The 25000-nt window shown below is 49.7% G+C and overlaps 2 protein-coding genes across 2 annotated transcripts in view; one reads left to right on the top strand and one right to left on the bottom strand.

Annotated features, from left to right (window-relative positions):
• Window positions 1-19373, top strand: part of Reck (Reversion-inducing-cysteine-rich protein with kazal motifs) — a 200409-nt gene extending 181036 nt beyond the window's left edge. Inside the window, exons 16-17 of the mRNA XM_069300855.1 lie at window positions 7495-7667; window positions 18158-19373. Coding sequence (XP_069156956.1) covers window positions 7495-7667; window positions 18158-18629 — 645 coding nt within the window. The 3' untranslated portion in view covers window positions 18630-19373. The remainder of the gene's footprint in view (window positions 1-7494; window positions 7668-18157) is intronic.
• A 4200-nt stretch (window positions 19374-23573) lies between these two features.
• Window positions 23574-25000, bottom strand: part of LOC138350199 (RNA-binding protein 25-like) — a 2421-nt gene continuing 994 nt past the window's right edge. The window contains exons 2-3 of the mRNA XM_069300546.1: window positions 24378-25000; window positions 23574-23579 (exon numbers count right to left, since the gene is read on the bottom strand). The exon at window positions 24378-25000 is cut by the window's right edge and continues 63 nt beyond it. Coding sequence (XP_069156647.1) covers window positions 23574-23579; window positions 24378-25000 — 629 coding nt within the window. The remainder of the gene's footprint in view (window positions 23580-24377) is intronic.

The following is a 25000-nucleotide window of genomic DNA, read 5'->3' as shown; positions in this document are numbered from 1 at the left end:
TATCCCTCCTCGAGTTCAATAACCCTTCTTCAATCAAGTACTCAAACACCAGTACACTGTGGTCGCTCATTCCTACTGGGTCCTCAAAACCGATTTCTCTTATGTCGGAGTCGTTCAGAGTGAAGACTAGGTCGAGTCTCGCTGGTTCGTCATTGCCTCTCATCCTTGTGGGTTCTCCGACATGCTGCGTTAAAAAGTTGCTTGTCACCACCTCCAATAGTTTGGCTCTCCACGTATCCTCGCCTCCATGCGGTTCCTTGTTCTCCCAGTCAATCTTTCCGTGATTGAAGTCGCCCATGATGAGCAGGTGGGATCTATTTCTACAGGCAGCAGAGGCTGCCCTCTCAATTATAGTGTTAACTGCCTTGTTGTTGTTTTCATACTCTTGACTGGGTCTCCTGTCATTTGGTGGAGGGTTGTATATTACTGCTACTACTATTCTTGGTCCTCCCATTGTTATGGTGCCTGCTATGTAGTCTCTGAACTCCTCACAGCCCGGGATGGCCATCTCCTTAAAACTCCATTCCCTTCTCATGAGTAGGGCCACTCCGCCTCCTCCTCTACCTTCCCTCTCTTTCCTTATTACTGTATACTCCTGGGGAAACACGGCATTCTTTATGATTCCAGAGAGTTTTGTTTCAGTGAGTCCGATTACATCTGGGTTAACTTCTTGTGCTCTTTCCCTTAGTTCACTTGTCTTGCTTGTGATCCCATCTATGTTTGAGTACATCACCCTGAAACTGACTCTCTTCTGCTTCTTTTCTGGGGGGGACCTTTGGGATCTGGGGTGAGTGGGAGCTGGGGGGACCTGGCACGGGGGGATTGGTGGAGGAGGGAGGGCTTGGGGTGGTGGGGGAGAGGGGGAGGGTACAGGGGGTGGATAAGAGGGGGAGGGTACAGGGGGTGGATAAGAGGGGGGTGTGTGTGTGTGTGTGTGTGTGTGTGTGTGTGTGCGTGTGTGTGTGTGTGTGTGTGTGTGTACTCACCTAGTTGTACTCACCTAGTTGTGTTTGCGGGGGTTGAGCTCTGGCTCTTTGGTCCCGCCTCTCAACCGTCAATCAACAGGTGTACAGATTCCTGAGCCTATCGGGCTCTGTCATATCTACACTTGAAACTGTGTATGGAGTCAGCCTCCACCACATCACCCCCTAATGCATTCCATTTGTCAACCACTCTGACACTAAAAAAGTTCTTTCTAATATCTCTGTGGCTCATTTGGGCACTCAGTTTCCACCTGTGTCCCCTTGTGCGTGTTCCCCTTGTGTTAAATAGACTGTCTTTATCTACCCTATCAATCCCCTTCAGAATCTTGAATGTGGTGATCATGTCCCCCCTAACTCTTCTGTCTTCCAGCGAAGTGAGGTTTAATTCCCGTAGTCTCTCCTCGTAGCTCATACCTCTCAGCTCGGGTACTAGTCTGGTGGCAAACCTTTGAACCTTTTCCAGTTTAGTCTTATCCTTGACTAGATATGGACTCCATGCTGGGGCTGCATACTCCAGGATTGGCCTGACATATGTGGTATACAAAGTTCTGAATGATACTTTACACAAGTTTCTGAATGCCGTTCGTATGTTGGCCAGCCTGGCATATGCCGCTGATGTTATCCGCTTGATATGTGCTGCAGGAGACAGGTCTGGCGTGATATCAACCCCCAAGTCTTTTTCCTTCTCTGACTCCTGAAGAATTTCCTCTCCCAGATGATACCTTGTATCTGGCCTCCTGCTCCCTACACCTATCTTCATTACATTACATTTGGTTGGGTTAAACTCTAACAACCATTTGTTCGACCATTCCTTCAGCTTGTCTAGGTCTTCTTGAAGCCTCAAACAGTCCTCTTCTGTTTTAATCCTTCTCATAATTTTAGCATCGTCCGCAAACATTGAGAGAAATGTGTGTGTGTGTGTGTGTGTGTGTGTGTGTGCGTGCGTGTGTGTGTGTGTGTGTGTGTGTGTGTGTGTGTGTGTGTGTGTGTGTGCGTGTGTGCGTGTGTGTGTGTGTGTGTGTGTGTGTGTGTGTGTGTGTGTGTGTGTGTGTGTGTGTGTGTGTGTGTGTGTACTCACATATTTGTGCCTGCAGAATCGAGCAGTGACTCTTGGATCCCGCCTTTCGAGCATCAGATGTTTACAGTTATGACTCCGGTCCCATTTTGGCCCATACATCTTGATGCTTCTATATTGGTGCGGAGTCTTGAAGTGGGTAGAATATAGTTGTGCATTAATTGGCTGTTGATTGCTGGTGTTGACTTCTTGATGTGTAGTGCCTCGCAGATGTCAAGCCGCCTGCTATCGCTGTATCTATCGATGATTTCTGTGTTGTTTGTTAAAACTTCTCTGGTGATGGTCCGGTTGTGGGAAGACAGCTCATAAAACGGAGGAAAGAGTCCTGAAAGATATTGTTAATAGGAATGTTATCCCTACAGAAAAAAATCAGAAGTTACAATTGACGATTTACTATAAAACCAAAAAAACGGCCAACCTACTCATGAGAAACTCTCCAGACACAAAGCAGAACGCTTTAAAAGAGACCAACGTCGTCTATGCCTTCAAATGCCCTCTTGGGGACTGTAAGCCTCAAAGAATTCAGTATATAGGCAAGACAACAACATCTCTTTCCAGGCGATTAACGATGCATAAGCAACAGGGCTCCATAAAGGAACATATAATCTCTTCCCACAACCAGACCATCACCAGAGAAGTCTTAACAAACAACATAGAAATCATCGATAGATACAGCGATAGCAGGCGGCTTGACATCTGCGAGGCACTACACATCAAGAAGTCAACACCAGCAATCAACAGCCAATTAATGCACAACTATATTCTACCCACTTCAATACTCCGCACCAATATAGAAGCATCAAGAAATATGGGCCAATAGGCCTTTTTGCAATTACTTCCATTCTTCCCTTTAATTTATCCAATTTATACCCATTGTTTCGTGTTCTGTCTTGTGTTGAAAGTTTTGTTCACCTCATCCAAAACTGTTGTAACATATCACCTCACCCAAATGCGAGTATATAAGATAAAAGCTGTTTAAATGATAGCATAGTAAAACTCTGTTTAGTGTTTGCAGGTTATAGTTGTGTGTGTGTAAACTAAAGTCTTTGAAAATGTAATAAGTTATTACGAAACACGTTCAAGAGTCACGTCAGACTAGAAATAACAATGAATTTTGGAGAATTGATTTTTCAATTACCATCAACAGTAAAAAGAAACATAAGAAATATTGAGAAAATTCGTGTTAGAATTATTAATCTTACTTTTTCGGTCATATTTAATAACATTATATATATATATATATATATATATATATATATATATATATATATATATATATATATATATATATATATATATATACATACATATATCCAAGGATACAGGCTTGTATCCTTCTCTCTTCTAAGACGGAACCACTGACTCCCCCCCCCCTCCCCAGGATGCAGCCCCCACAATAGTTGCCGAACTCCTGGGTATCTATTTACTGCTAGGTGAACAGTGGCATTAGGTGAAAAGTGCCCAACCATTTCAATACTTCCGGGAATCGAATCCGGGATGGATTACCTGTGGTTAGTTGGTGCAGCTGGTGCAACAGGTGGCTGGCTTACCTGGGGTTAGAAGGTGCAGCTGGTGCAACAGGTGGCTGGCTTACCTGGGGTTAGTAGGTGCAGCTGGTGCAACAGGTGGCTGGCTTACCTGGGGTTAGAAGGTGCAGCTGGTGCAACAGGTGGCTGGCTTACCTGGGGTTAGAAGGTGCAGCTGGTGCAACAGGTGGCTGGCTTACCTGGGGTTAGAAGGTGCAGCTGGTGCAACAGGTGGCTGGCTTACCTGGGGTTAGAAGGTGCAGCTGGTGCAACAGGTGGCTGGCTTACCTGGGGTTAGTAGGTGCAGCTGGTGCAACAGGTGGCTGACTTACCTGGGGTTAGAAGGTGCAGCTGGTGCAACAGGTGGCTGGCTTACCTGGGGTTAGAAGGTGCAGCTGGTGCAACAGGTGGCTGGCTTACCTGGGGTTAGAAGGTGCAGCTGGTGCAACAGGTGGCTGGCTTACCTGGGGTTAGAAGGTGCAGCTGGTGCAACAGGTGGCTGGCTTACCTGGGGTTAGAAGGTGCAGCTGGTGCAACAGGTGGCTGGCTTACCTGGGGTTAGAAGGTGCAGCTGGTGCAACAGGTGGCTGGCTTACCTGGGGTTAGAAGGTGCAGCTGGTGCAACAGGTGGCTGGCTTACCTGGGGTTAGAAGGTGCAGCTGGTGCAACAGGTGGCTGGCTTACCTGGGGTTAGAAGGTGCAGCTGGTGCAACAGGTGGCTGGCTTACCTGGGGTTAGAAGGTGCAGCTGGTGCAACAGGTGGCTGGCTTACCTGGGGTTAGAAGGTGCAGCTGGTGCAACAGGTGGCTGGCTTACCTGGGGTTAGAAGGTGCAGCTGGTGCAACAGGTGGCTGGCTTACCTGGGGTTAGTAGGTGCAGCTGGTGCAACAGGTGGCTGGCTTACCTGGGGCTAATAGTTGTTTACCTCTAACAGCTGACAAGTAGTGTTGGCATTCATCGCCTAACTGGCCAAGTTCTTTACACTTACTAAGTGACCAGCCAGAACTGGTTACCTCTATCAGCTGATCGCTAAGATTGTTTACACCTGTCGGCTGATCGGTCGGATTGTTTACACCTGTCAGCTGATCGGCCGGATTGTTTACACCTGTCAGCTGATCGGCCGGATTGTTTACACCTGTCAGCTGATCGGTCGGATTGTTAACATTGGCAGGTGTCGAGGCAGACGGCCAGCTGGTGGCCGTCTCCTGAACAACAATGTTTCCTGCACCACCTTCTCACCTAGCTGGCTCCAGCCGTCTACCACTCTGTCTGTCAAAGAAACTCTGGTTTTTCGGCACCTTTGTTTCCTAAGCTCAAATCTGTGTTCCCTTGTAGTTGCTGTTTACAGGAATTCCCCTTTGTGAATTGGGTCGATTCCTGTTAATATTTTGTAAGTGGTGATCATATCACCTCTCTTCTATCGTCTAGTTTTGGCATGATTAACGCCTCTAGTGTCTCCTCGTTGCTCCTGTTTTTCAGTTCCGGAGCCATTTTGTGGAATACCTTTACATCTTTTCCAGTGAATTTATATGCATCTTGAGGTTTGGGCACCATACAACTGCTGCATATTCTAACTTTGGTCTCACATAAGTCATGAACAGTTTCTTTAGTGTTTCACCAGCCATGTAAATAAAAGCAAGTGTGAAGTTGGAAAGCGACACACACGCGCCTCTCACAATGTTCGTTATGTGTTCCTCTGACGACAGTTTACTATCCTCAACACCCCCCCTCCCCCCCCCCAGGTCTCGGTCTATATTAGAGTTCTGTAATTCCTTTCCACATAATTTGTAAGTTGTGTGTGGTCTATTTCCTCAGATTACACGTTCAATAACATGGCATTTATTCACATTGAATTCCATTTGCCACTTGACGCTCCAGGCACTTATTTTATCTAGATCAATGTGAAGAACATTACAATGGTCTGCGTCACCTGTCTTCCCCAGTGTCTTAGCATCATCAACAAACATGTTCATATAATTCTGTGTTCCTTCTGGTAGATGGTTTATGTAGACGATGAACATCACTGGTGCAAGAACTGAACCCTGTGGGACTCCGCTAGTAACACTCCTCCAGTCTGATACATTGTCTCTGATTACTGCCCTCATCTGTCAGCTAGTAAATTGTTCATCAATGTCAGCAGTCTCCCTGTCACTCCTCCAGCATGTTCCAGTTTCCAGAACAGCCTCTTGTGTGGGACTCTGTCAAAAGCCTTTTTTAGGTCCAGAGAGACACAGTCAACCCAACTAGCTCTTTCCTGTAATATGTCTGTGGCTCAATCATAATCACTAAGTAGATTTGTTACACAGGATCTTCCTGTTCATAAACCATACTGTCTGTCCGTTATTATGTCATTACTCTCTAGATGTTCAACCTATTTGGCTATAACTATTGTTTCTAGTGTTTTGACTACCACGCTTGTTAATGATACGAGTCTACAGTTTAGAGGTTCATCTCGACTACCATTTTTATAGAGTGGTACTGTGTTTGCCTTTTCCGTATATCTGCTGAGATTCTTGTGCACATGGATGTCTGGAATATTAATTAGAGTGGAATGCTCAGCTCAGTTGCACATTCTCGCAGCACCCAAGGTGAAACTCCATCAGGTCCAACTGCTTTATTTCTTTCTGTCCCCTTGAGTAATTTTTCAACTTCATCTTGGGATACCTCTATGTATTCTCTGGCGTGCTCTGCAATTGGTATTGAGTACGTTTTTATGAAATCTTCATTTTGTACAAACACACCTTGGAACTGTTTATTTACCGTTTCACACATTTCTTTTTCATTCTCAGTAGTCCTGTTCGTTTCTTTTATCTTTTACATGCAGTTTGCTTTTAAAAAATTTATAGAAAAGGCTTGGATCTGTTTTACATTTGTCTGCTATACCTTTCTCAAAGTTACTTTCTGCTTCTCTCCTCACTGCTGTGTAATTGTTTCTTACTTGCTTGTTGTGATGGTATGTTTGTGGATCAGGCCTCTTCCTATATTGTACCCATTTTCTTATCTTTTCCTTTCTTGCCCTCTCATTATTTCTTTTGAACCAATCCTGTTTTCTGGTCCTGCACCTCTGTTTTGGTATGACTGTTTGTGTGCCTTTGTCATATATTTCACAAAATTTGGCACTCATCTCATTTTCTTCCCTGCCTAGCAACAAGTCTGTCCAATTAAACTCATTAAAAAAATTCAAAGTTCCCAATGGTGTCCTCTTGAAGTCGAGTTTCTCAAGTGTTTCAATGTCCCCATTCTCTACTAGATTATATCGCAAAGCATATTTGACTTCCAAGAGGACGTGATCACTCTTTCCCAAGGGAGGGCGGTACTGGATGTCAAATATCTCTTCCTCTTTCTTGGTGAATATTAGATCCAGTACTGATGGAACATCCCCTTCCCTCACTCTTGTGGCCTGCTTGACGTCTTGATACAAGAATGTCTCCAGAATGAGGTTAACAAATCTGCCTGTCCAAATATTCTCCATTCATGCTTCGTAGGCGTCCCAGTCTATTGTTTTGAAGTCGAAGTCTCCCAGGACTAACAATCGTCATATATGTTTATCTGCTTTTGCTATAATCTCTCGCGTGACCATTATGGGGACCTCTCGTTTGTCATCCAGTTCCTTCTTTGTCCATAGTGTTGCTTGTTGGTGGGCTGTAGGCATTTGCGATTAGTTTATCATGCTGATTCTAGACCTGCAATGGCATTAAGTCAAATTCCCAGGAGTTTTCAATTATTACCTCTCTTACCTTTAGGGGTTCTTTCACCAGCACAGCCACACACACACACTGTGTGTGTGTGTGTGTGTGTGTGTGTGTGTGTGTGTGTGTGTGTGTGCATCACATACACTCACCCCTACAGTCCCCTGTGATACATAGACAAGACATAAACTCAAGTGTAATTATATCTTATATTGTTTCAGACAAGGTGCTCGTCGTCAGGTGAGGTGTGTGGGCGTGACGGGCGGACGTGGGCGTCAGAGTGCCACGCCCACGCCCACTATGTGCCCGTAGACTACCAGGGTCCGTGCAGGGCGGTGGGCGTGCCGGGTACATCGTGTCCCAGTGTCACCTGCCCGGCTGCTCCTACTCCAGGGTCAGTACCTCACAGGTGCCAGGGGTGTCACGCGGGTGTCAAGGGCGCCACACGGGTGTCAAGAGTGCCACACGGGCTTCAGATATGATACTCAAGTGTCAAGGGTTGAAAGGGGTGCCATGTAGGCCTCCTAGAATGTTTGAATCATCAGTGTGACATATACATTATTTGTGTCACCCAGGTAATGGTGGGGGTGTGTGGGTGTATTCACCTATTTCTGCCTTCAGGATCGAGCATTAGCTCTTGGACCCTGCCTTTCAAGCCTCCGGTTGTTTACAACAATATCCTATTTCCCTATCATTTCTACTTTTAAAATGATAGTTTGCTTGTTGACCAGACCACACACTAGAAATTGAAGGGACGACGACGTTTCGGTCCGTCCTGGACCATTCTCAAGTCGATTGTCTTGAGGTCTTGTGGTCTGGTCAACATACTTCAGCCACGTTATTGTGACTCATCGCCTGCATAGAGTTTGCTTCCTAATCTGCTCCTTTAGTTCGTTCCGTTCCCCCACTACTCTCACGCTAAATGAAAACTGTTTACTTGGTGTGAACGTTTTACTATATGTGTCTGGAGGATCGAGCTATTAGCTCTTGACCCCACCTTTCTAATCTATTTTTTCTCTTATGTCTACTACATATATTTCTCTCTAACACACACACGCACGCACACACACACACACACACACACACGCACACACACCACACACGCACACACACCACACACACACACACACACACACACACACACACACACACACACACACACACACACACACACACACACACACACACACACATCCAGCATACCAAAGAGCCAACAAGAATGAGAGGAGAAGATGAACCAGCAATGCTTGATTTGATATTTACCCTAAATGAATGGGATATAAGGGAAGTTAAGATGGAAGCGCCCTTGGGAATGAGTGACCACAGTGTATTGAACTTTGAGTACCTGGTAGAGCTAGGACTTATCTCCCCCCAAAAAGAACTAGGAATCAAAAGGCTGGCATACCGAAAGGGGAATTATGAACAGATGAGAAGTTTCCTAAGTGAAATACCTTGGGACACAGACCTCAGAGACAAGTCTGTACAGGGTATGATGGACTATGTTACCCAAAAGTGTCAGGAGGCAGTAAACAGGTTCATCCCGGCCCAAAGGGAAAAATCCGAGAAGCAACAGAAGAATCCATGGTATAATAGGGCATGTATGGAAGCGAAGAAACTGAACAAAAAGGCGTGGAGGAACTTCCGGAATAACAGAACACCAGAAAGCAGGGAGAGATACCAGAGAACCAGGAATGAGTACGTCAGGGTGAGAAGAGAAGCAGAGAAAAATTTTGAAAATGATATAGCAAACAAAGCCAAGACCGAACCAAAGCTACTCCACAGTCACATCAGAAGGAAAACAACAGTGAAAGAACAGGTATTGAAACTTAGAACAGGCGAGGACAGGTATACAGAGAATGACAGAGAGGTGTGTGAGGAACTCAACAAGAGGTTCCAGGAGGTCATCACAATAGAACAGGGTGAGGTCACTGTGCTAGGAGTAAGGGAGGTAAACCAGGCGGCCTTGGAGGAGTTCGAAATTACGAGAGAGGAGGTCAAGAGACACCTGCTGGATCTGGATGTTAGAAAGGCGGTTGGTCCAGATGGGATCTCACCATGGGTACTGAAAGAGTGTGCAGAGGCACTTTGCTTGCCACTCTCCATAGTGTATAGTAAGTCACTAGAGATGGGAGACCTACCAGAAATATGGAAGACGGCGAATGTGGTCCCAATATACAAAAAGGGCGACAGACAAGAGGCACTGAACTACAGGCCAGTGTCCTTGACTTGTATACCATGCAAGGTGATGGAGAAGATCGTGAGAAAAAACCTGGTAACACATCTGGAGAGAAGGGACTTCGTGACAAATCGCCAACATGGATTCAGGGAGGGTAAATCTTGCCTTACAGGCTTGATAGAATTCTACGATCAGGTGACACAGATTAAGCAAGAAAGAGAGGGCTGGGCGGACTGCATTTTCTTGGATTGTCGGAAAGCCTTTGACACAGTACCGCATAAGAGGCTGGTACATAAGCTGGAGAGACAGGCAGGTGTAGCTGGTAAGGTGCTCCAGTGGATAAGGGAGTATCTAAGCAATAGGAAGCAGAGAGTTACGGTGAGGGGTGAGACCTCCGATTGGCGTGGAGTCACCAGTGGAGTCCCACAGGGCTCTGTACTCGGCCCTATCTTGTTTCTGATATATGTAAATGATCTCCCGGAGGGTATCGATTCATTTCTCTCAATGTTTGCGGACGATGCTAAAATTATGAGAAGGATTAAAACAGAAGAGGACTGTTTGAGGCTTCAAGAAGACCTAGACAAGCTGAAGGAATGGTCGAACAAATGGTTGTTAGAGTTTAACCCAATCAAATGTAATGTAATGAAGATAGGTGTAGGGAGCAGGAGGCCAGATACAAGGTATCATCTGGGAGAGGAAATTCTTCAGGAGTCAGAGAAGGAAAAAGACTTGGGGGTTGATATCACGCCAGACCTGTCTCCTGCAGCACATATCAAGCGGATAACATCAGCGGCATATGCCAGGCTGGCCAACATACGAACGGCATTCAGAAACTTGTGTAAAGAATCATTCAGAACTTTGTATACCACATATGTCAGGCCAATCCTGGAGTATGCAGCCCCAGCATGGAGTCCATATCTAGTCAAGGATAAGACTAAACTGGAAAAGGTTCAAAGGTTTGCCACCAGACTAGTACCCGAGCTGAGAGGTATGAGCTACGAGGAGAGACTACGGGAATTAAACCTCACTTCGCTGGAAGACAGAAGAGTTAGGGGGGACATGATCACCACATTCAAGATTCTGAAGGGGATTGATAGGGTAGATAAAGACAGTCTATTTAACACAAGGGGAACACGCACAAGGGGACACAGGTGGAAACTGAGTGCCCAAATGAGCCACAGAGATATTAGAAAGAACTTTTTTAGTGTCAGAGTGGTTGACAAATGGAATGCATTAGGGGGTGATGTGGTGGAGGCTGACTCCATACACAGTTTCAAGTGTAGATATGACAGAGCCCGATAGGCTCAGGAATCTGTACACCTGTTGATTGACGGTTGAGAGGCGGGACCAAAGAGCCAGAGCTCAACCCCCGCAAACACAACTAGGTGAGTACAACTAGGTGAGTACACACACACACACACACACACACACACACACACACACACACACACACACACACACACACACACACACACACACACACACACACGCCAGACCTGTCCCCTGAAGCTCATATCAAGAGGATAACATCAGCAGCATATGCCAGGTTGGCTAACATAAGAACGGCCTTTAGAAACTTGTGTAAGGAATCTTTCAGAACATTATATACCACATATGTCAGACCAATCCTAGAGTATGCGGCTCCAGCATGGAGTCCATATCTAGTCAAGCATAAGACTAAACTGGAAAAGGTTCAAAGGTTTGCCACCAGACTAGTACCAGAGCTGAGAGGTATGAGCTACGAGGAGAGACTACGGGAATTGAACCTCACTTCGTTGGAAGACAGAAGAGTTTGGGGGGACATGATCACCACATTCAAGATTCTCAAGGGTTACTGACGACAAACTGAGCCGTGGTCAGGTCATGTGATTTCACCTTGCATCTACTATGCCGGTAATTGTATCCAGGCAGCTGGTTGTGTATATGAAACAAGCCGCCGGTCAAGGCGTGGCATGGTGGATGGCCTGGGGGCATCTACTTAGTGAGCGGGGTTTAGCTCCTCGGTTCGTAATAAATACCCAGGGAACTGTACATTGGAGAGCAGAGGAGAGCATAGCATAACATAGCATAGCAGACTGCAGTGCATCAGCAGCAGCCGAGACAGGCTCCCGGCCGGACTACATTCAACTTAGGCAGTCCTTGGGTGAGTGCACGTTAAGGTGACTTAGTTGGTGTTTACTAAGGTGTTGTGTGATCAACAGCGGCACACAGATGTACTCGTCTCAAAGTCTTGTGTGGTGACTCACATTGTATTTTATCTTGACATAGTGAACCTTAAGTAAAATTTCCAGAATTTTGATATATATAGATCATGTTAAATATAATTGATGAATTTATTGTTAAACTTGTCTTTAATTTGGTTCCCCTAGAACTTTGTCAGTTGAGGCGAGAGTGTCTCTGATTTTATTGACTTAAAGAATCTTGCATGGAACAGGATACAGGATTCCAGTTGATACATGCTAAAGTAACTTTTGATAAGAGCTTAGAGTACAGACAAGTTCCATTCATTGCCTAGTATGTAATGAACTAGAATTGATGGTGGCAGCCATTTATATTCCTTCTTTTATACTTATACTTATATACTCTTTTATACTTTATACTTATATTCATCTACCTTCTACCACTACTTCCTACTCTCTCTCCTCTCCCTCCGCCTCTCTCCCACTTTCCCTTCCACCCGACCAGTTCTCGTTACTCCCCGACTCCACTCCTCACTCCTCCCACCTACTCCTCCCTCCTCTCTACTTCCCTCACCCCAAACCCTCACTCATTACTTCATTATTCATTCCTTTCTTTTTCATATTTCTTATATTTCTACCCCGTTACACATTCAGGGTGAAAGAAACTTTGACCATTTGTTTCTGCCTGGTCCGGGAATCGAACCTGGGCCACAGAATTACGAGTTCTGCATGCTGTCCACTCTGCTACTGTGTGTGTGACTCACATAGTTGTGCTTGCGGGGGTGGACCTCTGGCTGTTTGGTCCCGCCTCTCAACCGTAAATCAACTGGTGTACAGGTTCCTGAGCCTACTGGGCTCTATCATATCTACATTTGAAACTGTCTATGGAGTCAGCCTCCACCACATCACTGCCTAATGCATTCCACCTGTTAACTACTCTGACACTGAAAAAGTTCTTTCTAACGTCCCTGTGGCTCATTTGGGTACTCAGTTTCCATCTGTGTCCCCTTGTTCGCGTACCACCCATCTTAAACAGTTTATCTTTATCTTAGTAGTTCCAAATTCTTAGTAGTTCTCCTGTTGCCAGTGATTTGTTATACACTATGGAGAGTGGCAGGCACAGTGCTTCTGCTCCTTCCTTTAGTATCCAAGGGGAGATTCCATCCGGGCCTATATCCTTTGTCACATCCAACTCTAGTAAAAGCTTCCTTACTTCCCCACTGGTAATCTCAAACTCTTCTAGTCGTTCCTGGTTAACTATTCCCTCTCTTATCTCTGGAACTTCCCCTTGCTCTAAAGTGAAGACCAGCTGGAATTTCTTATTCAGTTCCTCACACACTTCTTTGTCATTTGTAGTGAATCCTTCCGCTTATCCTTAATTTCATAACCTGTCCCTTTACTGTTGGTTTTCTCCTGATGTGGCTATGCAGCAATTTAGGTTGGAGTCTTTGCCTTGCTTGCAATATCATTTTCGTATTGTCTTTCTGCTTCCCTTCTCAACCTGACATATTCATTCCTGGCATTCTGGTATCTTTATCTGCTCTCAAGTGTCCTGTTATTTCTATCGTTTCTCCATGCCCTTTTACTTTGCTGCTTAGCTAGCCTACATCTCTGATTAAACCATGGGTTTCTCATCCTCATTTCATTGTTTTCCTTTTGGACTGGGACAAACTTGTCTGCTGCCTCCTTACACTTCTGTGTGATGTAGTCCATCATGTCTTGGACCGTCTTTCCACTGAGCTCTGTTTCCCATGTTATATCTGTTAGGAATTTTCTTATGTCCTCATAGTTTCCCTTTCGGAATGCCAGCCTTTTGATTTCAGTACCCCTCCTCGAGTTCAATAACCCTTCTTCAACCAGATACCCAAACACCAGTACACTGTGGTCGCTCATTCCTACTGGGGGCCTCGAAATCGATTTCCCTTATGTCGGAATCGTTCAGAGTGAAGATTAGGTAGTCTCTCGCTGGTTCATCGTTTCCTCTCATCCTTGTGAGTTCCCTGACATGCTGGCTTAACAAGGTTCTTGTCGCCACCTCCGTTAGTTTGGCTCTCCATGTATCCTCACCTCCATGCAGTTCCTTGTTCTTCAAGTCTATCCTTCCGTGATTGAAGTCGCGCATGATGAGCAGGTGGGATCTATTTCTACAGGCAGCAGAGGCTGCCCTCTCAATTATAGTGTTAACTGCCATGTTGTTGTTGTCATACTCTTGACTGGGTCTTCTGTCATTTAGTGGAGGGTTATATCACTGCTACTACTACTACTCTTGGTCCACTCATCGTCATGGTGCCTGTTATGTAGTCTCTGAATCCCTCGTCCTGGGGAAACACAACATTCGTTATGATTCCTGAGAGTTTTGTTTCTGTGCATCCTATTACATCTGGCTTCACTTCTTGTGCTCTTTCCCTAAGTTCACTTGTCTTGCTTGTGATCTCTTCTATGGTTGAGTACATCACCCTGAAATGGACTCTTTTCTGTCCTTTCATAGATCCTTTTGCTTCCCCTGAAGCAGGGAAACAGGGAGGAACCGGGATGGAAGGGCTTATGAAGGGGGACCTGGGGGATCTGAGCTGTGAGGGGGCTGGGCGGATCTAGTACGGGGAGAGTGGTGTAGGAGGTAGGGCTTGAGGGGGAAGGGATAGGGGAGAAAAGATGGTTTGGGGGGATGGGGGAAATGGGGGGCTTGGGAGGGCAGAAGAGGAAGGAGGGCTTGGGGGGGGGGGAGGTTGGGGGAAAGGGAGTGCTGAGGGGGATGAGGAAGAAGGGAGGGCTTAGGGGAGTGGGGGAGAAGGGAGGGGCTTGAGGAGAAGGGATAGCATGGGGGATTAGGGAGGGCTTGGGGGTGGAAGAGAAGGGAGATCCTGGGGAGGGGGGGATTGGGGGGAGGGTGCCCTAGGTGGGCACCTTAGGCACCAATTGTTGGGGCATGTGGGACATCTATTGGGTGGCAGATGTGGGTGGTGCTAGTCTCACTATGTCTGTTGAGCATCTTGTGGAGGCTGCTGCCCTCATTCTCTCGTTCCTTATCATATCCCTCTGCAGGAATACTGTTTTGAATTTCTGTACATATGCTGGTCTGCTCTTATTTGCTAACAAGTCCTATTTTATTCTCTCGCTAGTGAATATTACCTTTATCAGTCGGTCTCTGTCCTTGTTGTACTGTCCAATCCTGAAAACCTTTAAAATATTTTGGTCAGCCCTCTCTATCTTTACCCCTTTAAGGATCTCATTAACTTGATTTTTATCCTTGTCTTTCCTCTCCACTGGACTGATCCCTGTTTTCTCCTTAATGCCTACTATTACTACTGCTCTTTTTCGCTCTATCAGCTGGCTAATAAAGTACATCTAGCTGCTTCCTGAGAAGAAGCCACTTCCATGGCAATTTCCCTAACTGCAGACCTAGCTTTAGGGCTCTTTTTAAACAATTCTGCAAATGAGGGATGTTTTGTAGAAGTCCCCTCAACAGTATCATCACCATCTCCCTGAGGGATGGTTTGTGTCTGGTATTGTAGAGGAGTCTCCTTCAGGCTTCTTATCTCCTCCTTTGCTGCCCTTAGTTCATCCTGCAGGTTGGTTACTGTCTCCCTCATTACCCTCAGTCCTTCACTGAATTCATCCCACATTTGCTGGAATGCCACCTTAATCCAGGCTTCCTGTTCCTCCCCCTTCCTCTGAGTTTGTTCCTACCATGTTTGTCTCCCTGAGGTTGCTTCGCCGAGTTAGTCTCCCTCTCATGTTTTTCCCTATGAAAGAGATAGAGGGGGGGAGAGAGAGGGAGAGAGAGAAAAAGAGAGAGAGAGAGAGAGAGAGAGAGAGAGAGAGAGAGAGAGAGAAGGGGGAGAGAGAGGAAGGCGAGATATGGTGTACTCACCTAGTTGTACTCACCTAGTTGTGTTTGCGGGGGTTGAGCTCTGGCTCTTTGGTCCCGCCTCTCAACCGTCAATCAACAGGTGTACAGATTCCTGAGCCTATCGGGCTCTGTGTGTGTGTGTTTGTGTGTTTTCATTTAGTTGTATTCACCTAGTTGTGCTTGCGGGGGTTGAGCTCTGCTCTTTCGGCCCGCCTCTCAACTGTCAATCAACTATTTCCACTACTACTACTACTACCTTTTTTTCCACACACACACACAAACACACACACACACACACACACACACACACACACACACCAGGAAGCAGCCCGTGACAGCTGACTAACTCCCAGGTACCGGTTTACTACTAGGTAACAGGGGCATAGGGTGAAAGAAACTGCCCATCGTTTCTCTTCGGCGCCCGGGATCGAACCCAGGACCACAGGATCACTTGTCCAGCGTTCTGTCCGCTCGGCCACTGGTCACTGTGTGCGTGCTTTTGTGTGTGTGTGTGTTTGTGTGTGTGTGTGTGTACTGGATGGGTGGGGCGGTGTTTTAGGTGTGTGTGTGTGTGTGTGTGTGTGTGTGTGTGTGTGTGTGTGTGTGTGTGTGTATGTGTGTGTGTGTGTGTGTGTGTGTGTGTGTGTGTGTGTGTGTGTGTGTGCGTGTGTGTGTGTTCACTGGTCTAGATGTTCTTGTAAGGGTTGACTCTGGCTGGCAGCTGCCCCTAGAAGAAGAATATATTAAAATAATAATTATTAAAGTCATAAATTACAACGTTGAGATCGAGAAGGTGTTGTGCAGGTGGTTGTGAAGGCTCAGTGGTGCCTGGTCCTGCGTCCCGCTCTTTGTGAAGGCTCAGTGGTGCCTGGTCCTGCGTCCCGCTCTTTGTGAAGGCTCAGTGGTGCCTGGTCCTGCGTCCCGCTCTTTGTGAAGGCTCAGTGGTGCCTGGTCCTGCGTCCCGCTCTTTGTGAAGGCTCAGTGGTGCCTGGTCCTGCGTCCCGCTCTTTGTGAAGGCTCAGTGGTGCCTGGTCCTGCGTCCCGCTCTTTGTGTCCAAGCAACACAAACAAACTCATAACATCTATAAACAGAGTCTTCATAAAACTTTTCGATAACAAACAACTGTAAAATTGTTAATTGAATCATTAAACACCGTTAGCGATGAGATGTGGTGAGGTGCCCGGCGGCCGGGTACCCACCGGGAGAAGTCATTCCATCCACCCGCCAAACCCCAGCTGTTTATGAATGAAAAACGGTTTACACACGACTCACAACTGCTGACGTTCGAACATATCCGGAACAAGTGCTTCACTGACGAATTTTGTTCGAATCACAACGCTGTAAATGCTTCACTCACGTACTACAAATACAAATAATCGCCAACAGAACCTAAACACCTAACCTATTCTATGCCTATATATACACAATATGCTAATATATTATAATATTAATTTATAATTGAGAAAATTCCCGTTTTGAATGAACAGCATGTTAAAATTTATGAATGTGTCTGTAGGGTCGACCGCTGGATGGAATGGACTTGAGTCGAGGACGGGTTGGAGGAAGGATTGAAACATCAGACACTGCCGCCAGAACCAAAACACTTCACCTAAACTTCATTAGACCTGACTATAGACAAGTTCATAATATATATAATTATGATTTTATAATTAAATAAACATTCTTTTTATTGTGGCGTGGGAGGTCTACGGCGTCGGACGAGCACCACCTGACGACCCGCTCTCACAAGTGCTTGCCACACAAGACACCCCTAACACAGGCCTATATACACCACCTAACACAAGCCTATATACACCACCTAACACAGGCCTATATACACCACCTAACACAGGCCTATATACACCACCTAACACAGGCCTATATACATCACCTAACACAGGCCTATATACATCACCTAACACAGGCCTATATACACCACCTAACACAGGCCTATATACATCACCTAACACAGGCCTATATACACCACCTAACACAGGCCTATATACATCACCTAACACAGGCCTATATACACCACCTAACACAGGCCTATATACATCACCTAACACAGGCCTATATACACCACCTAACACAGGCCTATATACACCACCTAACACAGGCCTATATACATCACCTAACACAGGCCTATATACATCACCTAACACAGGCCTATATACACCACCTAACACAGGCCTATATACACCACCTAACACAGGCCTATATACATCACCTAACACAGGCCTATATACACCACCTAACACAGGCCTATATACACCACCTAACACAGGCCTATATACATCACCTAACACAGGCCTATATACACCACCTAACACAGGCCTATATACATCACCTAACACAGGCCTATATACACAACCTAACACAGGCCTATATACACAAACTAACACAGGCCTATATACACCACCTAACACAGGCCTATATACACAAACTAACACAGGCCTATATACACCACCTAACACAGGCCTATATACACTAACACAGGCCTATATACACCACCTAACACAAGCCTATATACACAGCCAAAATCTATGCTCTTATTAACCTATACATTGGTTAATAATTATTGGTTGATAATTGTGTTATTGCAGCGTGCGAGGCGATGTTGGAGGGTGTTGCGCGCTGTACATACACTTCTCGAGACTTATAGTTGATTGTGTTGCAGGTGTGTGGGCGTGGAGTGGCGTGGGTGGTGTTGTGGGCGGGTGTGTGGGGGCGGGGTGGTGCTGGCCTGGTCCACCCGCCTGCTGGAGGTGGCCGCCGTCGCCCTCCCCACCCTCCGCCCGCTCTCCGTCTCCGCCCTCCTCGCCGCCCTCGCCGCCCAAGTCGCCGTCTCAGAGTGCCAGGTGAGGGGCCACCTGACGCTGGAGGGCCACCTGCTGGTGCTGGTCACGCCCACGGCCGCCCACACGCCCAAGCCGCCGCCCCTGGTGGCGCGGGCGTGTGTGGTGGAGGCAGAGAGACTGGTGGGCATGGTGGGGGCCAGGTCCCCCCGCCTTATGTCCGCCCTCCCTGCTGCCGCCCTCACCCTCGCCGCCCCCGCCCACACCAGCGCCGCCCACACTGCCGCCCACTCCGCCCTCACCCTCGTCGCCCTGGTGGTGGTGTCTGTCAGTCCCTCCAGAAGGTTCTGGTAGCAGTGCCACGCCTCTGTGGCAGCAGTGACCTCTCTATGTCCGACTGCCGTCCCCTTGTAGCAGTGACTTAACTGGAAGGCAGCAGTGACTTAACTGGAAGGCAGCAGTGACTTAACTGGAAGGCAGCAGTGACTTAACTGGAAGGCAGCAGTGACTTAACTGGAAGGCAGCAGTGACTTAACTGGAAGGCAGCAGTGACTTAACTGGAAGGCAGCAGTGACTTAACCGGAAGGCAGCAGTGACTTCACCGGAAGGCAGCAGTGACTTAACCGGAAGGCAGCAGTGACTTAACTAGAAGGCAGCAGTGACTTAACTGGAAGGCAGCAGTGACTTAACTGGAAGGCAGCTGTGACTTAACTGGAAGGCAGCAGTGACTTAACTGGAAGGCAGCAGTGACTTAACTGGAAGGCAGCAGTGACAACACCTGCAGGTGTTGACGATGATCAACAGCTCACATGAACCTTGAGTGCCTCGTATGAGTGCCTCGTGTGAGTGCCTCGTGTGAGTGCCTCGTGTGAGTGCCGCGGCATTATTGACAGTGCCAGAAACAACAGGTAAACGAACCAGTGACTCGAACAAGTGCCAAAAAGTTCCTATAGTTGACACATTTATTGTCGTTAGCAGTGTTTGTGCTGAGTAAGAGCAGTGTGAGTGCCAGCCGCTGGCACCCTGGCACCCTGGCACCATCGTGAAGCAACTTAGTGCTGGGTGCCATGTGTGTCTGAGTGCTGGGTGCCATGTGTGTCTCAGTGCTGGGTGCCATGTGTGTCTCAGTGCTGGGTGCCATGTGTGTCTCAGCGCTGGGTGCCATGTGTGTCAGAGCGCTGGGTGCCATGTGTGTCTCAGTGCTGGGTGCCATGTGTGTCTCAGTGCTGGGTGCCATGTGTGTCTCAGTGCTGGGTGCCATGTGTGTCTCAGTGCTGGGTGCCATGTGTGTCTCAGTGCTGGGTGCCATGTGTTTCTCAGTGCTGGGTGCCATGTGTGTCTCAGTGCTGGGCGCCATGTGTGTCTGAGCGCTGGGTGCCATGTGTGTCTCAGTGCTGGGTGCCATATGTGTCTCAGTGCTGGGTGCCATGTGTGTCTCAGCGCTGGGTACCATGTGTGTCTCAGTGCTGGGTGCCATGTGTGTCTCAGTGCTGGGTGCCATGTGTGTCTGAGTGCTGGGTGCCATGTGTGTCTCAGTGCTGGGTGCCATGTGTGTCTCAGTGCTGGGTGCCATGTGTGTCTCAGCGCTGGGTGCCATGTGTGTCTCAGTGCTGGGTGCCATATGTGTCTCAGTGCTGGGTGCCATGTGTGTCTGAGCGCTGGGTGCCATGTGTGTCTGAGCGCTGGGTGCCATGTGTGTCTCAGTGCTGGGTGCCATATGTGTCTCAGCGCTGGGTGCCATGTGTGTCTCAGTGCTGGGTGCCATATGTGTCTCAGTGCTGGGTGCCATGTGTGTCTCAGTGCTGGGTACCATGTATGTCTCAGTGCTGGGTGCCATATGTGTCTCAGTGCTGGGTGCCATGTGTGTCTCAGCGCTGGGTACCATGTGTGTCTCAGTGCTGGGTGCCATGTGTGTCTCAGTGCTGGGTGCCATGTGTGTCTCAGCGCTGGGTGCCATGTGTGTCTGAGTGCTGGGTGCCATGTGTGTCTCAGTGCTGGGTGCCATGTGTGTCTCAGCGCTGGGTGCCATGTGTGTCTGAGCGCTGGGTGCCATGTGTGTCTGAGCGCTGGGTGCCATGTGTGTCTGAGCGCTGGGTGCCATGTGTGTCTCAGTGCTGGGTGCCATGTGTGTCTCAGTGCTGGGTGCCATGTGTGTCTCAGCGCTGGGTACCATGTGTGTCTCAGCGCTGGGTGCCATGTGTGTCTGAGCGCTGGGTGCCATGTGTGTCTCAGTGCTGGGTGCCATATGTGTCTCAGCGCTGGGTGCCATGTGTGTCTCAGTGCTGGGTGCCATATGTGTCTCAGTGCTGGGTGCCATGTGTGTCTCAGTGCTGGGTGCCATGTGTGTCTCAGTGCTGGGTGCCATGTGTGTCTCAGCGCTGGGTGCCATGTGTGTCTCAGCGCTGGGTACCATGTGTGTCTCAGTGCTGGGTGCCATGTGTGTCTCAGTGCTGGGTGCCATGTGTGTCTCAGCGCTGGGTGCCATGTGTGTCTCAGTGCTGGGTTCCATGTGTGTCTCAGTGCTGGGTGCCATGTGTGTCTGAGCGCTGGGTGCCATGTGTGTCTCAGCGCTGGGTGCCATGTGTGTCTGAGCGCTGGGTGCCATGTGTGTCTCAGTGCTGGGTGCCATGTGTGTCTGAGCGCTGGGTGCCATGTGTGTCTCAGTGCTGGGTACCATGTGTGTCTCAGTGCTGGGTGCCATGTGTGTCTCAGTGCTGGGTTCCATGTGTGTCTCAGTGCTGGGTGCCATGTGTGTCTCAGTGCTGGGTGCCGTGTGTGTCTCAGTGCTGGGTGCCATATGTGTCTCAGTGCTGGGTGCCATGTGTGTCTCAGTGCTGGGTGCCATGTGTGTCTGAGCGCTGGGTGCCATGTGTGTCTCAGTGCTGGGTACCATGTGTGTCTCAGTGCTGGGTGCCATGTGTGTCTCAGTGCTGGGTGCCATGTGTGTCTCAGTGCTGGGTGCCATGTGTGTCTCAGTGCTGGGTGCCATGTGTGTCTCAGTGCTGGGTGCCATATGTGTCTCAGTGCTGGGTGCCATGTGTGTCTCAGTGCTGGGTGCCATGTGTGTCTGAGCGCTGGGTGCCATGTGTGTCTCAGTGCTGGGTACCATGTGTGTCTCAGTGCTGGGTGCCATGTGTGTCTCAGTGCTGGGTGCCATGTGTGTCTCAGTGCTGGGTGCCATGTGTGTCTGAGCGCTGGGTGCCATGTGTGTCTCAGTGCTGGGTGCCATGTGTGTCTCAGTGCTGGGTGCCATGTGTGTCTCAGCGCTGGGTGCCATGTGTGTCTCAGTGCTGGGTGCCATGTGTGTCTCAGTGCTGGGTGCCATGTGTGTCTGAGCGCTGGGTGCCATGTGTGTCTGAGCGCTGGGTGCCATGTGTGTCTCAGTGCTGGGTACCATGTGTGTCTCAGTGCTGGGTGCCATGTGTGTCTCAGTGCTGGGTGCCATGTGTGTCTCAGTGCTGGGTGCCATGTGTGTCTCAGTGCTGGGTACCATGTGTGTCTCAGTGCTCGGTGCCATGTGTGTCTCAGTGCTGGGTGCCATGTGTGTCTCAGTGCTGGGTGCCATGTGTGTCTCAGTGCTGGGTGCCATGTGTGTCTCAGCGCTGGGTGCCATGTGTGTCTCAGTGCTGGGTGCCATATGTGTCTCAGTGCTGGGTGCCATGTGTGTCTCAGTGCTGGGTACCATGTGTGTCTCAGCGCTGGGTGCCATATGTGTCTCAGTGCTGGGTGCCATGTGTGTCTGAGCGCTGGGTGCCATGTGTGTCTCAGTGCTGGGTGCCATATGTGTCTCAGCGCTGGGTACCATGTGTGTCTGAGTGCTGGGTACCATGTGTGTCTCAGTGCTGGGTGCCATGTGTGTCTGAGCGCTGGGTGCCATGTGTGTCTGAGCGCTGGGTGCCATGTGTGTCTCAGTGCTGGGTGCCATATGTGTCTCAGTGCTGGGTGCCATGTGTGTCTCAGTGCTGGGTGCCATATGTGTCTCAGTGCTGGGTGCCATGTGTGTCTGAGCGCTGGGTGCCATGTGTGTCTCAGTGCTGGGTGCCATATGTGTCTCAGTGCTGGGTGCCATATGTGTCTGAGCGCTGGGTGCCATGTGTGTCTCAGTGCTGGGTGCCATATGTGTCTCAGTGCTGGGTGCCATGTGTGTCTGAGCGCTGGGTGCCATGTGTGTCTCAGTGCTGGGTGCCATATGTGTCTCAGTGCTGGGTGCCATGTGTGTCTGAGCGCTGGGCGCCATGTGTGTCTCAGTGCTGGGTACCATGTGTGTCTCAGTGCTGGGCGCCATGTGTGTCTCAGTGCTGGGTGCCATGTGTGTCTCAGTGCTGGGTGCCATGTGTGTCTCAGCGCTGGGTGCCATGTGTGTCTCAGTGCTGGGTGCCATGTGTGTCTCAGTGCTGGGTGCCATGTGTGTCTCAGTGCTGGGTGCCATGTGTGTCTCAGCGCTGGGTGCCATGTGTGTCTCAGTGCTGGGTGCCATGTGTGTCTCAGTGCTGGGTGCCATGTGTGTCTCAGTGCTGGGTACCATGTGTGTCTCAGTGCTGGGTGCCATGTGTGTCTCAGTGCTGGGTGCCATGTGTGTCTCAGTGCTGGGTGCCATGTGTGTCTGAGCGCTGGGTGCCATGTGTGTCTGAGCGCTGGGTGCCATGTGTGTCTCAGTGCTGGGTGCCATATGTGTCTCAGTGCTGGGTGCCATATGTGTCTCAGTGCTGGGTGCCATGTGTGTCTGAGCGCTGGGTGCCATGTGTGTCTCAGTGCTGGGTGCCATATGTGTCTCAGTGCTGGGTGCCATGTGTGTCTGAGCGCTGGGTGCCATGTGTGTCTCAGTGCTGGGTGCCATATGTGTCTCAGTGCTGGGTGCCATGTGTGTCTGAGCGCTGGGTGCCATGTGTGTCTCAGTGCTGGGTGCCATGTGTGTCTCAGTGCTGGGTGCCATATGTGTCTCAGCGCTGGGTGCCATGTGTGTCTCAGTGCTGGGTGCCATATGTGTCTCAGCGCTGGGTGCCATGTGTGTCTCAGTGCTGGGTGCCATGTGTGTCTCAGCGCTGGGTGCCATGTGTGTCTCAGTGCTGGGTGCCATGTGTGTCTGAGCGCTGGGTGCCATGTGTGTCTCAGCGCTGGGTGCCATGTGTGTCTCAGTGCTGGGTGCCATGTGTGTCTCAGTGCTGGGTGCCATATGTGTCTCAGTGCTGGGTGCCATATGTGTCTCAGTGCTGGGTGCCATGTGTGTCTCAGTGCTGGGTGCCATGTGTGTCTCAGCGCTGGGTGCCATGTGTGTCTCAGTGCTGGGTGCCATGTGTCTCAGTGCTGGGTGCCATATGTGTCTCAGTGCTGAGTGCAATATGTGTCTCAGTGCTGGGTGCCATGTGTGTCTCAGCGCTGGGTGCCATGTGTGTCTCAGTGCTGGGTGCCATGTGTGTCTCAGTGCTGGGTGCCATGTGTGTCTCAGCGCTGGGTGCCATGTGTGTCTCAGCGCTGGGTGCCATGTGTGTCTCAGTGCTGGGTGCCATGTGTGTCTCAGTGCTGGGTGCCATGTGTGTCTCAGCGCTGGGTGCCATGTGTGTCTCAGTGCTGGGTGCCATGTGTGTCTCAGTGCTGGGTGCCATATGTGTCTGAGCGCTGGGTGCCATGTGTGTCTCAGCGCTGGGTACCATGTGTGTCTCAGCGCTGGGTGCCATGCATGTCTCAGCGCTGGGTACCATATGTGTCTCAGCGCTGGGTGCCATGTGTGTCTCAGCGCTGGGTGCCCTAGGAGACTAACAAAACAGTTCAGGTGGCTTGACGACGCCCCGCGGCTGGGGGCGGATACATATCTTTGGCACCATAGTGTAGTGTCACCATGATGATAGTGCCATAACGGGTATACATATAGTGCCAGAGTATACAGCTGGTATAGGTGTGTGCGAGCGTGTAGTGAAGAGAGAAGGATGGTGCGCACGGGGGGGGAGGGGGGGGACCGTTGTCATGCAGTGACTGATAAGAGGATGGTGAGTGGCTGCAATGTTGATTGTGTGGGATGGTGATAGTGACCACATTATGATACACATGAGTGACAACTTTAACACCCATAGGAGGAGGTTGGGAACTGTTGTGTGTGGCTGGCACCTCTCTCCCGCGTGGTCCTGCGTGGTCCCGCGTGGTCTCGCGTAGTCCCGCGTGGTCTCGCGTGGTCCTGCGTGGTCTCGCGTAGTCCCGTGTGGTCTCGCGTAGTCCCGCGTGGTCTCGCGTGGTCCTGCGTGGTCTCGCGTAGTCCCGTGTGGTCTCGCGTAGTCCCGCGTGGTCTCGCGTGGTCCTGCGTGGTCTCGCGTAGTCCCGTGTGGTCTCGCGTAGTCCCGCGGGGTCTCGCGTGGTCCTGCGTGGTCTCGCGTAGTCCCGTGTGGTCTCGCGTAGTCCCGCGTGGTCTCGCGTGGTCCTGCGTGGTCTCGCGTAGTCCCGTGTGGTCTCGCGTAGTCCCGCGTGGTCTCGCGTGGTCCTGCGTGGTCTCGCGTAGTCCCGTGTGGTCTCGCGTAGTCCCGCGGGGTCTCGCGTGGTCCTGCGTGGTCTCGCGTAGTCCCGTGTGGTCTCGCGTAGTCCCGCGTGGTCTCGCGTGGTCCTGCGTGGTCTCGCGTAGTCCCGTGTGGTCTTGCGTAGTCCCGCGTGGTCTCGCGTGGTCCTGCGTGGTCTCGCGTAGTCCCGTGTGGTCTCGCGTAGTCCCGCGTGGTCCCGCGTGGTCTCACGTGGTCTCGTAT

The sequence above is a fragment of the Procambarus clarkii genome, chromosome 44, assembly GCF_040958095.1.
Source record: "Procambarus clarkii isolate CNS0578487 chromosome 44, FALCON_Pclarkii_2.0, whole genome shotgun sequence".
In the NCBI taxonomy this organism is placed as follows: domain Eukaryota; kingdom Metazoa; phylum Arthropoda; class Malacostraca; order Decapoda; family Cambaridae; genus Procambarus; species Procambarus clarkii.
The sequence above is the reverse complement of the archived record's forward strand: the minus strand, read 5'-3'. Positions and strand labels throughout refer to the sequence as shown.